General features: G+C 41.8%; 2 protein-coding genes across 2 annotated transcripts; one reads left to right on the forward strand and one right to left on the reverse strand.

The window, feature by feature from the left end:
• Window positions 1-51: 51 nt before the first annotated feature.
• On the forward strand, window positions 52-7,021 carry LOC101081729 (olfactory receptor 2G3-like). The gene is made up of 3 exons (XM_045057030.1): window positions 52-1,641; window positions 1,880-2,112; window positions 3,743-7,021. The coding sequence occupies exon 3, from the start codon at window positions 3,820-3,822 to the stop codon at window positions 4,762-4,764; it is 945 nt and encodes a 314-aa protein (XP_044912965.1). The 5' UTR covers window positions 52-1,641; window positions 1,880-2,112; window positions 3,743-3,819; the 3' UTR covers window positions 4,765-7,021.
• Window positions 7,022-14,019: 6,998 nt separating this feature from the next.
• On the reverse strand, window positions 14,020-15,012 carry LOC101081980 (olfactory receptor 10C1-like). The gene has a single exon (XM_003985637.2). The coding sequence runs from the start codon at window positions 15,010-15,012 to the stop codon at window positions 14,020-14,022; it is 993 nt and encodes a 330-aa protein (XP_003985686.2).
• Window positions 15,013-15,863: the final 851 nt, after the last annotated feature.

Consider the following 15,863-nt stretch of genomic DNA (forward strand, 5'->3'; position numbering starts at 1 on the left):
TGACTGCCAAGCTCCTGGGGTGGGTGGGTGGGCTCTGCTGTAAAGCTGAAGGACCATGGCACAGCAGAGGTCATGACCTCTGACCTTCAGACCACACTGCCCATCTGACTGCAGCCCAGGCCAGGCCTTCACCAGTTGTGTTAGAGCAGGGAGAGCATGTGAATTAGAGCGACAGGTAAGGAGGGTGAGGGGTGCTGCTGGGACCCCGTGCATGTGTGGGGCCTGTGCACCCCCTCCCCGCACCGTGCAGAGGTTATCCAGGGCTGGGGGAATTAGCAGGAAGAGTGGCCTTAGATGTGATTGAAAGCCTGAGGTTGAATGTTAAATGGGTGACGAAGGTCTAAGTGCCCAGAGGTTTGGAAGCATGTGTGTGGTTACAGGTAGAATTCTTACTGGTGGTTCTATTAATATGCAAGTGGCCTTGAGCTAATGTCACATTTCCTTGTCACAACAGCTTGTAAATTAGCGACCACTGTCACCACAGTAGTGCAGGTAAGCACCCTGACTGGCCTGGGGCACTCGGGCACGAAAGCGCCTCCAGGGTCAGGCGGCTGGACATGCTGGCCTTCACACAGAGTCACATCGTGCAGAGCCCAGGCTGCTCAGTCAACACCGTCCTGCACAGTGGAGCTGGGCCATCCAGGGCACAGGCCAAAGAAGGCAGGTCTGGGCTGGGCCGTCTAGGGCACCGGCCGGGGAAGGCGGGTCTTGGCTGGAATATTCTCATATTCTGTATATTCCTAATAATGTTTAACATGAAATGCCAATTTCTCCCAGATTGATGTTTTTACTTTTGATGATTAGAACTCTTATTTCAACCATTTCAATAAGTACTAAGACCCAGGGCGAGCACAAAGCGGGTATTTCCATCACCTCCAGAGAGTAGCATAGTTTATGTACTTTTATCATTATTATTTTGGTCAAGTGTTTAAGATTTATTTTTAATAACAATCATGTCCATGGAATCATGGCATGAACAGAATCCACATGTTCCAAATGCCATTATAAATCAACCCCATCACCAGGAGCAACACCATTGCTGGCTAAGGAGACAGTTCCCTGATATCAGTTTCTCTGTGGCCTCAAAGATGGTTTATGTGCACCTTTTGCAGAGCCCGAGTGCCCAGAAAACAGGAGACACACTCCTTTCAATTTTAAGGCTCTGCAGTAATCCTCTTTGTCATGAGCTCTGACCTCCATGTCCACAGGGCATCATGCTGGCCCTGTGTCTGCCAGGCTGACCCCTGACTGGGCAGCGTCCACCATGGAGCTGCTCCCACCCTTTGAGGCTGCACAGGGGACAGCTGTGTCCCCCCTCCTCCGGGCAGCCCCCCGAGCCCTGATTTGTCTTCAGGGTCATTCTTCACTTTTCTTGAAGGAGAAAATACATTCACAGCCACATTGCCCCATTTCCCAGTCTGTAGAAACCCAGGAGTCTGACAACCTTGCCTTCTTTTTTTCATCTCTGTGCCCATTGGTCCAATTTATCAGTGTCTCTGCTGGTGTAATCCTGTCTTCTTCTGAGATGAATGAGGATTATCCAAATCTTCAAGTTCTGATTCCTTCACCTCTAGTTTATGTCTCTCCTCTTGCATTTTACTGTTGGAAGCAAGGAGACAGCACCTCACATGATGGAAGCAGGTGCGTGGCCTTTCTGGCTGGCAAACTCCACGATGCCTAGAGTGGAAGACTCTTCTCACTGCCCCTCCATCCCAGGGCTCGTGATGGGAGGCTACCATGATAACAGAGGGCCGGTTACAGACACCTTCACAGCAAAGTGCATGTGTATGTGCATGTGTGTATGTTCAGAAAGTGGCATAGGATTGATTGCCTCCCAATGACACAGAAGTGCAAGCCTCTAAGGCCCTTTTCTCTCCAGAGACAGGAGTCTCCCTGTGATATAGACGGGATGCTGCCTGGGAAGGAGCTCCAGCAATGTGTGAGGAGTGAACTCGCCAACCTCCATCCACCTGCAGGGTGATTGACCCAAGAGATCACAGCTTATAGGCTGCCCACACGCAGATTCCCCGCTGCCTGTCCCAGAACTCTGATCAAGACTGAATTTTTCATCACAGCCTCCAACAGCTTCTGGATTGACATTCTTCCTGGAAGGTAGGGCTGTTTTTCTCACGTGTGGAAAAAGATAAAGGAAGTTTATTTTAAAAGTCCAGGCCATCCAGAGCTGGTTCCCTTTAGCAGTGAACAGGATGAGGTTTTCATGTGTCCCAACATCCACTATATTTTTAGTCATGGAAAATTGACTCTCTCCTTCTCTTTGCAGACATAAATCCCCTCATTGGCATCTTGGTTCACAGAAATGTGAAAAGAGAGTTTCAGTATGGACTCACCTGGGAAAATGTGGGTTATTCTTGGAGCAGAAATACCCCAGGACAAAATCGTGGTGATGTAGAGTTCCATCGGGCCAAGTGGGCCCCCCACGCACTGTGTTTCTTGTAGACCCAGCAGCCACAAGCTTTCCCTCTTCACAGTTTGGGGGAGGAAACCTAGCAGCTAAACCAAAGTCAATTCTGTACCACACAATTCAGGGTTTTACTTTACCACCAAACCACACGGTCACAGGGACATATGGTAAACACAGTGACTACTTCCTTTATTTCAATTAGTTTCCTTCCTTTGTTTCAATTCTGGAAGGAGGGTTGAACTCACCCAAAACACAGCAGTTTCACTCAACCAGAGTTCAAACTGCAGCTGATGATTGCCATGGGTACTGAGGAAAATAAACAACTTATTCTCCTTAAAGTGGATTATATGACGATTGCCTAAGATCAGCTATAATGGCCAAGGGCTCTTAGAAATACAGTTATATTTTCTGGTCAGGATATTGAAGAGAATTTTCCTTGGATATTTTTGTTTTTTTATTGTAAGAAACCTGTTTAGGTTTGACCCACAGGTAATCCATCTGCCCAGTCATTTGGAAACGCTAGGACCGAGCATTCAGAGGGACCGATGTTCCTAACTGAACTTCCTAATCTCTGCAGGCTAATAGCATGAAGGACACTGATGCATTTTACACCATTTACTCTATGAAATGTCAGTGGATTGCATTAGATGACTGAATTCAGATACTCTTGTAGTGAAAGCATATTAAAGTGTGTGGACTTAGGACCCACTGGGGAGAGAGTGTGCTTGTTGGGGACTGTGAATTAGACTTTCCTAGACAGCAATATTCATGAAGACAGTAGACCTATGACTCAAATAGGGAGATCACAGAAGTTTTGCTTAATGCTATTATCAGGTCAGTAATTATTTGCTTCATAGAAACACAATGAATAGGAATGATAACCATGTCTCACTGCTCCTGTATAAAAATTCTATGTGTCTCCAACTCTGTGTACCTTCTCTCAGCCCCTTGCTCACTACATGGATCTTTCAACTTATCTGTTACATATATTGTCTAGCACATGTCTATCTATATGAACCAATCACCTTTTCCATTTCTCTGCTTTTTCACAGTGTGTGCATTGATGGCCTGTGTATTTTAATCCGCAGGTGGTTTGGTATATAAATCTCAAATTTGGTTCAGTATATGATTCTAATGTCTCTCCTATGTTTGTATATTTCCTTTCAATGCATTTAGTATTTTCATGACTGAATATATTTGTCTTTCTTTCCGGATAACAAGTCAACCTATTATATTTGTTTGCATAATTTTATCTTTGTCTGTTGTTTCTCTAATTCCAGTGTCCAAATGCTCATTTCATTCACTTTGTTATTTTTCCAGTGGTTATGAGACCTGATTATCTTCCCGCAGGAATAAAACAGGAATGACAAAGAAAGGTGACTCTCAGGTAGGGAGGAATGAAAGGGACAAATTCTAGCAACCCGGCAGGGTTTATCTTGCTGGGCTTCTCTGAGCAGCCCCGGCTGGAGAAGGTCCTCCTTGTGGCCATCTCCATCATATATGTACTGACGCTGGTGGGGAACACAGCCATCATCCTGGTCTCTTTCTTGAACCCCAAGCTGCACACGCCCATGTACTTCTTCCTGTCGAATCTGTCCTTCCTGGACCTCTGCTTTACAACGAGCATTGTCCCGCAGATGCTGGTGAATCTCAGGGGCCCAGAGAAGACCATCAGCTACGCGGGCTGTGTGCTCCAGCTCTATGTGGCGCTGGGGCTGGGCTCCACTGAGTGCATCCTCCTGACGGTGATGGCTTATGACCGCTTCAATGCCATCTGCCGCCCCCTGCACTACGGCGTCATCATGCACCCCAGGCTGCTCCGGCAGCTTGCAGCTGTGGCCTGGAGCAGTGGTTTTGTGGAGTCCACGCTTCAGACCATCCTCGTCTTCCAGCTGCCTCTCTGCAACCACCACAGGGTGGATGATTTCATGTGTGAGGAGCCCGCCCTGATTAAAATTGCCTGTGTGAACACCACCTTCCTGGAGAACGAGCTCTCCATAGCCATCGTCCTCTATGTGGTCATACCGCTGGGGCTGATTCTGGTCTCCTACGGCTGCATCACCAGGAGTGTGCTGAGAATCAGGTCCACGGAAGGCAGGAGGAAAGCGTTTGGGACCTGCGGGTCCCACCTGGTGGTTGTGGTTTTGTTCTTCGGGACTATAATTTCTGTCTACATCCAACCCAAGAGCAAGTACACGCAGAACCACAGTAAATTCCTCACCCTCTTCTATACTGTAGTGACGCCCTCGCTTAATCCTCTCATCTACACGCTGAGAAACAAGGAGGTTAAGTGGGCTCTGAGGAGACTGTTGTGGAGGGACCCACATCAGGGAGAACCGTGACACGTACTCAGCCATTCCCCAGGTGCCGAGGACTTACACATCCCGTGTCTAAGGGTCACGGCTTCGGCTCCGCAGTAAAACAGGTGTGACATTTCCTTTCAATGGCGTCCTGAAGTTACTACCCTAAGCCCTTCTTTTCATCCTCCTTTCCCGAACTGTTATGTGTCTTTTTCTGGCTAATTTGTAAAGATTCTGTGTATACATGAACACGTTTAGAGGCAGGAGCATGTGCACATGAATCATACTTCCAGGAATCCCGGAGTTATTGCTCTGGTAACGAACTATCGCCATGAGCAGACAGAAGGCAGCTCCAGCTCGTACTGGTCACGAGGTGGGTCTAGCTGAGGTGGGTCTAGCTGAGGACAGGGCTCTGCAGCAGGGGCTGCGTCTGCAGCTCGCCGGCCGGTTAGGGCCCTGCACACCCACAGCTACCTGACAGTTTGTCTTATCAGGGGTTGTTGATTCTCACATATTCAGCAGGGCGTCTGGGATTCCATGCACCCGGGACCATTCTGATCTCTCCCAGCCACAGAGAAAGTCTCCAAGGAGAACGACCAACGTGACTGTTTCTCTACTACACGTCTCTTGTTACCACAGAGCAGCCCCCAATCTCTCGATTGACCCCTTAGTGCTATACCTGAATTGAGGGCAAATAAACACAATTTGAAGTATTGTCATTAAGTGTGAATATTTAAATCTCCCAAAAGTAGGCAGATTTATTTATAAATAAAAGTGTTTGTCTTTGCCATAACATTCCCTTTCACAGATATTGTAATTTCATAGAATTTATAAAATTTTTTTCTTCATATTGAATATGAAGTTTTTATCTGTTCTGAAAGCACAGCTGAAAATCTGGGTAATTTTTAAAGTGTGAAAATATTGGCCATGCTTTCCCTATATTCATAATAGTTATCGATTTATAAAATATTATCAAAATCCTTATTGGCTTTAATTCTAGAGACTACTTCAACATACTTACAATGTGTTATTGTTTTATAAATGTGGTTTTATAAAAAAAATAAATGCTTTTAACAGAGATTAATCCTAAGCAATTATTTTAATACAGATAAGTAACTCTAGCTGAATATGGTAAGTTGAATGGAATGATTTAAAAAAAAATGACCTCATTGGAGGAAAAAAAACATGATCTACTAAGAAGACATTGACAAGGTGCCTTAGGTGTTGTTTATACAAACTAGTGCTTCTATTTCTCTATTTATATGATAGAATTTGATTGACATTTGATGGAAATTGGATTAATTGTGGTCAGAGTTAAATAAAATATTTTTATAGATGGATTAGGACAGCCAAATACCTAATCAGCAGTATGATTACCCAAATCATTTAAAATGTTATAATTTCAAATAGACAATAAATGAAAGCCCTAATAAAAATGGTATCCTTATGTCCCCAATAAGATTAAAAAATTTAATATTTTCTATATATTTTCTACATTTTTAGCAGTCATACCTAGAGGTATCCATGATTATCAGTTTGTGTACATTTATCCAAAAACATTTAAAAATACTTTAAAGTAAAAATATATAGATATTAATGGTTTTAAATTTACATAAATAATATTAAACTACATGTATCACACTAGTTTAAGAACTAGTTACAAAGATATTCAGATTATTTAATCATATGCATGTATCTCATTTTATTAAGAATATTTATATTGTCTCAAGTTTTTTACTCTTTCCAACCATGCTGCAATAAACGTTCTTGTGTGTAGATGCCAGCTTTTACCTACTTTTGTGGGAATGATTCTGTGTGGTCAATAACTACATGTGGAAGCCTTCAGGTAAAGGAGATGCCCATTAGAAACTACAGAAATCCACTGACATGGCAAAGATTTCCTCAGGGAACCATATTGATTCACAACCCCACCTTGACTGTATGAGAACCTCATTGCTTATCCTCCATTCAACCCACGATGTAGCCAGATTTGAATGCCAGAAACTGTGCCCAGCTAAAATGCTGCAAGTACCCATTGCTTCTGCATGCAACTGTTGAGAAGATTGCATTGTTTTTCTCCTATTATAATCTATTACATACTTCCTGTGTCAATAGATTTTCTACCTTGAAATAATATCTGTGTTCCTGGAATAAGCTGGCTTTGTCTGTGATATATTGTTTTTAGAATATTCCTTCTATATTCAAAATGTCTTTTGAGAATTTTTATAAAAATTATGTAAAATGTAAAACTGTATTTGAGTTTATAATGGAGATTGGTTGGGGCGCCTGGGTGGCGCAGTCGGTTAAGCGTCTGACTTCAGCCAGGTCACGATCTCGCGGTCAGTGAGTTCGAGCCCCGTGTCGGGCTCTGGGCTGATGGCTCGGAGCCTGGAGCCTGTTTCCGATTCTGTGTCTCCCTCTCTCTCTGCCCCTCCCCCGTTCATGCTTGTCTCTCTCTGTCCCAAAAATAAATAAAAACGTTGAAAAAAAAATATAATGGAGATTGGCCAATAATATCATTTTCTTATGTCACCTGTGTTCTGTTTATGCATAAAAATTTTACTAGTCTCATAAAATCAGTGGGGCAACTTTCTATTTCTTATTAAATTTGGAAGAGATTAAATAAGCCTGGAATTAATGGTTCTTTGAGTTTTCTAGAAGTCACACAGAACAGATCCAGCCTTGTGATGCTGAGGGTACACTGTTGGACATTAGTAATCCTGAGCTCATTAAAAAAAATATACTGTTCTACTCAGGATTTTTCCTTCCTGGGAATTTTGACAATTTATATTTTTCTGTAGAAAATTATTCATTACATTTAGATTTTTAAGTTATCGGCTCAACATTCTTCCTGAAATGATGTGTTGTGGCATTAAATCCCTTTTATACTGTGTCATTTTTTATCTTAATGATACTTACTCATGTAAATAGCCAGAGGTTTACCATTTTATTAGTTTTATCAAAGAACCAGCTTATTATTTTATTGGTCAAATCTATTTAATTGTTGTATTAATGTGTTCTACTTCATTCATTTCTCCTTTTATCTTTATTATCTCCTTTATTCTATTTTCTTTGGGTTTATTTTGTTGTTCTTCCCTTAATTTGGTATTTTGAATGTTTAGCCTCTGTTCTCCCAATTTACCAATAAATGCATTTAAATCCATAAATTCTCTTTGAGTACTGCTGCAATACACACGTTTCTATACATATTTTGAAATTTAGCTATAAATGCCTTTTAATTTTAATTTTTATTTCTTCTGTAACTTGAATTTATTTAGGAATGTGGCTTTTGGACTCTAAACTCATGGGATGTTGACTATGATTTTGTTAATGCTATCTATTTTATTTTTTTGACTGTCACTTTGTTCTTGATTTCTTATTTTACTATATGGCATCAGTAAATATAACCTGAGAAAAATCCTTTAGAATCATTGGTTTGTCATTTTCACCTCGTGGCTCTGAAAGATTTGGCTCTATCTTAAGGCTTGTTGTTTTAACTTAATAGCATAAATGAGAAATCACTCAAAATCGTTCATGGGGAAAACAAATTGGTAAAAATAATAACCTAATTCAGCCTATGACAGATCAAAGATGTATCTTGTAATGTCTAAGCCACTAAAAGAATAAGACTTTAACGTAATGCCAACAAGCTTGAAGGTGAGGCAAGTGTTATAATAAAACTATTTGATTAATTATAAAAACATAAATGCAGTAGAAGAAAAGGCAAGCAATAAATTGGACAAATAGAAGCTGCATAGAAAAATAGTAGCCACCAACTCCAGCAATTATATAAATTATATTATTTAAATTATGGGTATCAATTATATAAATTAGTATATAAAGTACATTATATAAACTATATGTATAAATTATATAAATGTAAATGGCCCAAACTGTCCAAATAAATAAAAATATTTTCAGAGTACTGTTTTTTAACTAAAAAAAATTTTTAAGTAGGCTCCATGCCCAACGTGGGGCTTGAACTCATGACCCTGAGGTCAAGAGTCAGATGGTCCACCCACTGAGCCAGCCAAATGCCCCCGGAGTGCATTTTTTTTAGAGACTAAGATAAAAACTACATATAAGATGCAGGGTAAAGGTTAAAAAAAGACATACCCTGTGACGGTAGACAGTAGGAAGTTGAAACATGCTAATATCACATGACAGAAACTTTAAGGGAAGAGTGATTACCAGTAATAAGGAAGGACTTTTCATCATGCTAAAATATTTAATCAGCCTGGAAATTATAACACTCCAAGATTCATATACCTCCTGTAACATAGCTTCAAGGTATGAAGCCAAATCGGACAAGTAGCAAAGGAATGAGAGAAATCCACAGTGGAGTTGGGTGAATCACTGGTAGAAAGACACACAAACATGAGTGATACACAGGGAATATAGTTAACACAACAAAAACCACCTCAGACGTGCAGAGAGGACACTCAAGCCAATGAGTTTATACGAACGTTTTTGAAGCATACACAGAACATTCACAACATGTTGACCAAATATTGAATAATACAGCAAGTCTGAACACATTCCACAAGCTTAAAAGCACATGAGCATTTATTTTGAGAAATATGAAATCAAGATAGAAATCAGTAACACATACTGGACAAAGGATTACTGTTTTTCACATATGAACATTTCAAACATAGTACACAGAGGTAGGAGAGGATAAGATAACCCACCAACGTCCAAGTCAACATTCGCAATTATCAACATCACGCCAATTTTGTTTCAAATATTTCCTCCCACAGTTTTTGGTTTTTTTCATTTTGTTTTGCTGTAGTTTTTAAAAGTAAATCTCAGGCATTGTATCATTGCAAACATTAATAATATAGAAAGAAAACGAACAGTATTTGCTTACCATAATCCATCAGCCCATGTTCAGATTTTCTTAAATGGTTTTTGTCTTTGGTTTGTTCCAATCAGGATCCAAAAAACTTCCACTCCTTGCATTTTGTTGGTGTTTCTCATGTGCGGACGTTTCCGGTGGAGGGCAGGTACCTGGCATCTGCAAACACTGAACTCTGCAGGTACGGCCCCTGAACCCCGTGTTGGTGAGGGCTGGGGGGGTCTCCACTGAGCCTCATGTACACAAATAGGCAGTAGGCAGATTTGGCCCAATGTTTAGAGTTTGCAAACCGACCTGTGGCTTGCATTCTGCAAGGAGACAGGTTAACCTAGAAGAGGTGATGGCATGCTCTGATTTTGTAACTTGGTATAGACAATAACTCCAAGAGTGAGACAATTAATAAATTCCTTTTCAAACTGTCTCTCTGCCTAGATTTCCTTGTCATTAAGCCCTGGGCTGCCTGTCTTATCTTCTGCTGGTTCGTCTATTATTGAATGAGATAAACTGTAGCTCATTCTAAAAATCTATTTGAGAATTTTGCTCTCAGAACATGCTGCTGACTGTGTTTTTATGTAAATAGGAGGTGAACAATTTATGTGTGTGATTTAAAGATAACAAGCATAAGTGTTTGGGAATCTCTCTTTCTCTCTCTGTCTTTTTTTTTTTTTGTCTTTTTATTTAAATTTTGGTTAGTTAACATACAGTGCAATATTAACTTCAGGAGTAGAATTCAGTGATTCCTCACTTACATACAACACCCAGTGCTCATCCCAGCAAGTGCCCTCCTTAGTACGCATCACCATCTAGCCCAACTCCCCCCACCTCCCCTCTAGCAACCCTCAATTTGTTCTGTATCATTACGAGTCTCTTGTAGTTTGTTTCCCTCTCTTCTTTATTTTCTTCCATATCTTCGTCTGTTTTGTTTCTCAAATTCCACATGAGTGAAATCATATGGTATCTCTCTTTCTCTGACTGACTTACTTCACTTAGCGTAATGCCCTCTAGTTCCATCCACATCAATTCAAATGGCAAGATTTCATGCTTTTTGATCGCCTAGTAATATTCCATTGTGTACGTATACCATATGTTCTTTATTCATTCATCAGTCATTGGACATTTGGTCTCTTTCTGTAATTTGGCTATTGATAATGCTGCTATAAACACTGGGATGTATGTGCCCCTTCAAAACAGCACTTTTGTACCCTTTGGGTAAATACCTAGTAGTGTGATTGCTGGGTCATAGGGTATAGGGGTTACTCTTAAATATAAATCAAAAGTTACTGTTTACATCACTTATGCTGATTCAAACCAAAGGAGAGGCTTTCACAAAGAAAAATAAAATTACCCCTCTGAAAAAATCTCACAAATTAGAAAGAAACCTGAACACCATATTTGTCCCTTCCCAGTGGACACTCTCTGGTATTGTTTGGTCTTTTCACTTTCACTTTATTTATCTCAGGGACAGAGAATGCAGGGAATCAGAACTAATGGGAATGAACCTTCCTGGAAGTCATGGCTGGTGCCCCACACTGGTCCTTGCTCACTTTGGAGATGAGAGGTTCCAGCCTCTGCTCCTGGCCTCCAGGTGAGTAGACTGAGGACAGTAGCACAAGGGTGGTTTTTAAGGTCACATGGAGTGAGCTTAAACTGCCCTTTTATACACTCAGAGTTCGGTAAACGTGGTTGTCATTATGGTTGGTGGCGCTGTCTGTGCTGGTGCAGAGGAAAGTGCACTCCAGAGTCTCCCCAACACCACATGGCACAGGCTTGGAGGAGCAGAGTTAGTAAAGAATGTCTCCCTATAACTAATATTCAGGAACATGCAGTAGAGAAAATACTGAGGGTAAGTTAATTCGTGACCATGTAGATATTTAAAACAAACATTAAATGTTCTAGAAGATGCATTTTTGGTACTTTTTATATATTCAACTGCTTTCAAAACATATATATGTTTTCATAACATAATCTTTCACGGGAAGGGACTTGAGTGTGTGTGTGTGTGTGTGTGTGTGTGTGTGTGTGTGTGTGATTAGTGGAAAGAAAAAGGCTAAAATAAAATAAGCCAAATGTTTACATTGGCTGGATTCAAGGAAGATAAATGGATTAAATTTTCAATTTTACACTTTTATATATTTTATAAATTTGCTTTGAAAAGCATGTATTATATTTGTTTTAACAAAAGGTCTACATTTAAATATTTTAGTATCTGTATTATACATACATTACATATTTATTGAAGAAACCTTAGAAACAAGGATAAGAAAAACATCTGCAATATGAACGCCTGGAGATTCTACTGTGAACATCCCATTGCAATCCGTTCAGATTTATAAAACTAAACAAAAATGGTCATGGTATACAAATCATTTTTAACTTACTTTAATAATCACTCTTTTTTCTGGATTGATCATCATTTCTAATGCCTGCCTATAATTTCTGCCTATTCCATAGCATAATTGTTCCCCAGTTAGTTTTGCTTGTTCTGATTATTCCCATTGTCAATTACTATGCACATGTCTAAATATGAACCACAATGCGTTATGTGTGAATTAATTGGACGGTTTTTGGTAAAGTAGGGATATCTGGAAAACACATCTTGGTCATTAGTGGACGTGACTATTGTCCCCTGATAGAATTATCACATTAGCACATTCTTTTTTTCTTTTACCACTAACTGACAAGCAAAACTGCATGTATTTAAGGTGCACAAGGTGATGAAGTATTAGCACAACTGAGTTATTGACACACCCATCACCTCAAATAGAGATTGTGTGTGTGGTGAGAGCACTTCAGATTTGCCCTCTCTGCACATGTCAAGTGTACCATACAGTGCTGCTAACCAGGGACCACACTTACATCACACCCAGGACTAGTCATCGTGCACAGTGATTGGGTCACACAGCTACGCTTGGTCCTATGACAGCTGCTGCCTGAGTTGTTAGCAAACCCTCCTGCATCCCAGCACCTGTGAGGGCTGCGTGTTGGTGCCTCAGGCAATGCCTCTCCAGGCGCCTGCAGCTACTGTGTTGTGACCATGTTCATTTCCTTTGAGAGATAGTGTGTGGCTCATTTCCAAGCATAAGGAGCCAGAATTCATCTGTACATATGCAAGTTTTGTAAATTATATAAAAATCTTTTAAATTGTTTATGTTAATTATGTTTAGTTCATTTTTATCTTTCTATCCTATAATTTAAATATGATTCTTTTTTGGGGGCGCCTGGGTGGCGCAGTCGGTTGGGCGTCCGACTTCAGCTCAGGTCACGATCTCGCGGTCCGTGAGTTCGAGCCCCGCGTCGGGCTCTGGGCTGATGGCTCAGAGCCTGGAGCCTCTTTCCGATTCTGTGTCTCCCTCTCTCTCTGCCCCTCCCCCATTCATGCTCTGTCTCTCTCTGTCTCAAAAATAAATAAACGTTAAAAAAATAAATAAATAAATATGATTCTCTTTTTAAAAGCATTTTCACCATGGAGACTGATAAAAATTTCCCACTTTTTTCTTTTAATGTTCTGAAACGTGTTTGCTTTCTTTTTTTGCATGCTTACATATTTTATAGTACACGCAACTCACAGAAAGAATTAATTCCATGTCATGTAACAATAATTACAGTTGGAATGCTTAAAACATTTTTTATGGAAGGAAATAATGTGTTTCATGGAATTATTAGGGATTTGAGAGTCATGTGGGGCAGACATATGTGGGAACACTTTCCCCAGGGACTAGGGCAGAGAGTCAGATGGGACCCTCGGGGACTGGAAAATGACTAAGACTGCAGAATGAGAATTTGCCAGACTTCTGAGATATAATCTGGCAATTTATACACTAAGTCTAGATGAACATATTTTGGAAAACCTGTCTAGTGTTGGACTCACATATTAAACATTTTTGGTAGCCAACTTCCTTCCAGAATTTGGCAATCAGAACTTAGGCTGTGAGTACAGAGGTGTCTCCAAAATTGCAGCCACTGTTACCACAGAAGGTCCTAACACAGGCTGCAGGGCTCACAGTGTTATCACAGAAGGTCCTTACACAGGCTGCAGGGCTCAGAGCGTTATCACAGAAGGTCCTTACACAGGCTGCAGGGCTCACAGTGTTATCACAGAAGGTCCTTACACAGGCTGCAGGGCTCAGAGCGTTATCACAGAAGGTCCTTACACAGGCTGCAGGGCTCACAGTGTATGTTTCTTTCTTTCCTCTTGGGTTGTGTGTGCATCTTTTCTTTTCTTTTTTTTTTTTTAACGTTTATTTTTGAGACAGAGACAGAGCATGAACGGGGGAGGGGCAGAGAGAGAGGGAGACAGAATCGGAAGCAGGCTCCAGGCTCCGAGCCATCAGCCCAGAGCCCGACGCGGGGCTCGATCTCACGGACTGCGAGATCGTGACCTGAGCCGAAGTCGGACGCTTAACCGACTGAGCCACCCAGGCGCCCCTGTGTGCATCTTTTCAAAGAGCAGATCTGCACAGTCCTTCGGTACCTACCCGCGAGTTAAAGCTTTTTTTCCAGAGGGTTCTCCAGAGAGCCGCCTTGACCTCCTTGTTCCGCAAACTGTAGATGATGGGGTTGAGCATGGAGGTTACCACTGTGTAGAAGAGAGCTAGGAGCTTATCTGTTCCTGGCGAATGGCTGGCCTTGGGCCTCAGGTAGGTGACAGACCCTGAGCCGTAGAAGAGCGTCACTACAAGCAGGTGGGAAGAGCAGGTGGACAGAGCTTTCCGGCGGCCTTCAGGTGAGGGCATGATCAGCACAGCAGCTAGGATTCTGCCATAGGAAGCGATGATCAGTAGAAATGGGCTGGATATGCAAAGAACGGCTACAACAAAGACCGCGGCCTCGTTACGGGATGTATCCCCGCAGGCAAGAGCCAGGATAGGGGGGAGGTCGCAGAAGAAGTGGTCTATTTCACAGGGGCCACAGAAGTTCAAGGAGAAAATATAGTTGGTCTGGCCCAAGCCTACCACGCAACCCACTGCCCAGGAAACCACGGCCAGCTGGGCACAGAGCCCACGGCTCATTCGTGTCGCGTAGTGTAGTGGGGAGCATATGGCCATGTAGCGGTCAAAAGCCATGGCCGCCAGAAGACAGCACTCACTGATGGCGAACAGCGTGAAGAAGAACATCTGTGTGGCACACCCCTCGCGGGAGATGCCCCGGGCCTCACTCACAAGGCTCTGAAGCATCTTGGGTATGACCGAACACGTGTAGCCAATCTCCAAGAGAGACAGATTGGCCAGGAAGAAGTACATGGGTGTGTGGAGGGTGGGGTTGGTGCAGATGGCCAGGGCTATGAGAGCGTTGCCCGTCAGGGAGGCGAGGAACATGAGCAGGATGAGGGTGAATAGAAGCAAGCACTGCTCGGCCGCGGCAGAGAACTTGGCGAATGCAAAGTGCTTGACAGACTCGCTGTTGTCCTGCCACTGGGAACAGCTGAGGTTCATGACCTGGGAAGGGGTCAGCAGGCAAGGATTCGTTCAATATAAATACAAATCTACCTCTAAAGAGCACTAGTACGCCAGGTAGGTACATTTCTTACCTGCAAATCTAAAACTCAAAGTTTGGAAGTTATACTCGCCCTCATGCCTTTATGAACCAAATCCTACTCTGTGTTCACAATACCAGCTGATCTGCTAAAAAATACACCTGGTTACCAAGCATGACATTGAAAACAAACATTAACTCCAGCTCATTTCCGTCTTCATCTAGTCTGACCCGGGAATTGCACTACTAGGTATTTATCCAAGGGGTACAGGTGTGCTATTTTGAAGGGGCACATGCACCCCAATCTTTATAGCAGCACTATCAACAATAGCCAAAGTATGGAAAGAGCCCAAATGTCCATCGACGGATGAATGGGTAAAGAAGATGTGGTATATATATACAATAGAGTATTTCTTGGCAATCAAAAAGAATGAAATCTTGCCATTTACAACTACATGGATGGAACTGGAGGGTATTATGCTAAGTGAAATTAGAGAAAGACAAAAATCATATGACTTCACTCATATGAGGACTTTAAGAGACAAAACAGATGAACGTAAGGGAAGAGAAGCAAAAATAATATAAAAACAGGGAGGGGGACAAAAACATAAGAGACTCTTAAATATGGAGAACAAATGGTTACGGGAGAGGGTGTGGAAGGGAGGATGGGCTAAATGGGTAAGGGGCACTAAGGAATCTACTCCTGAAATCAATGTTGCACTATATGCTAACTTGGATGTAAATTTAAAAATAAATAAACTATTTAAAAAAAAAAGTCTAACTCATAAACTAATTAGTGAAGATTTGCTCT

The sequence above is a fragment of the Felis catus genome, chromosome B2 (assembly GCF_018350175.1).
Source record: "Felis catus isolate Fca126 chromosome B2, F.catus_Fca126_mat1.0, whole genome shotgun sequence".
Lineage (NCBI taxonomy): Eukaryota > Metazoa > Chordata > Mammalia > Carnivora > Felidae > Felis > Felis catus.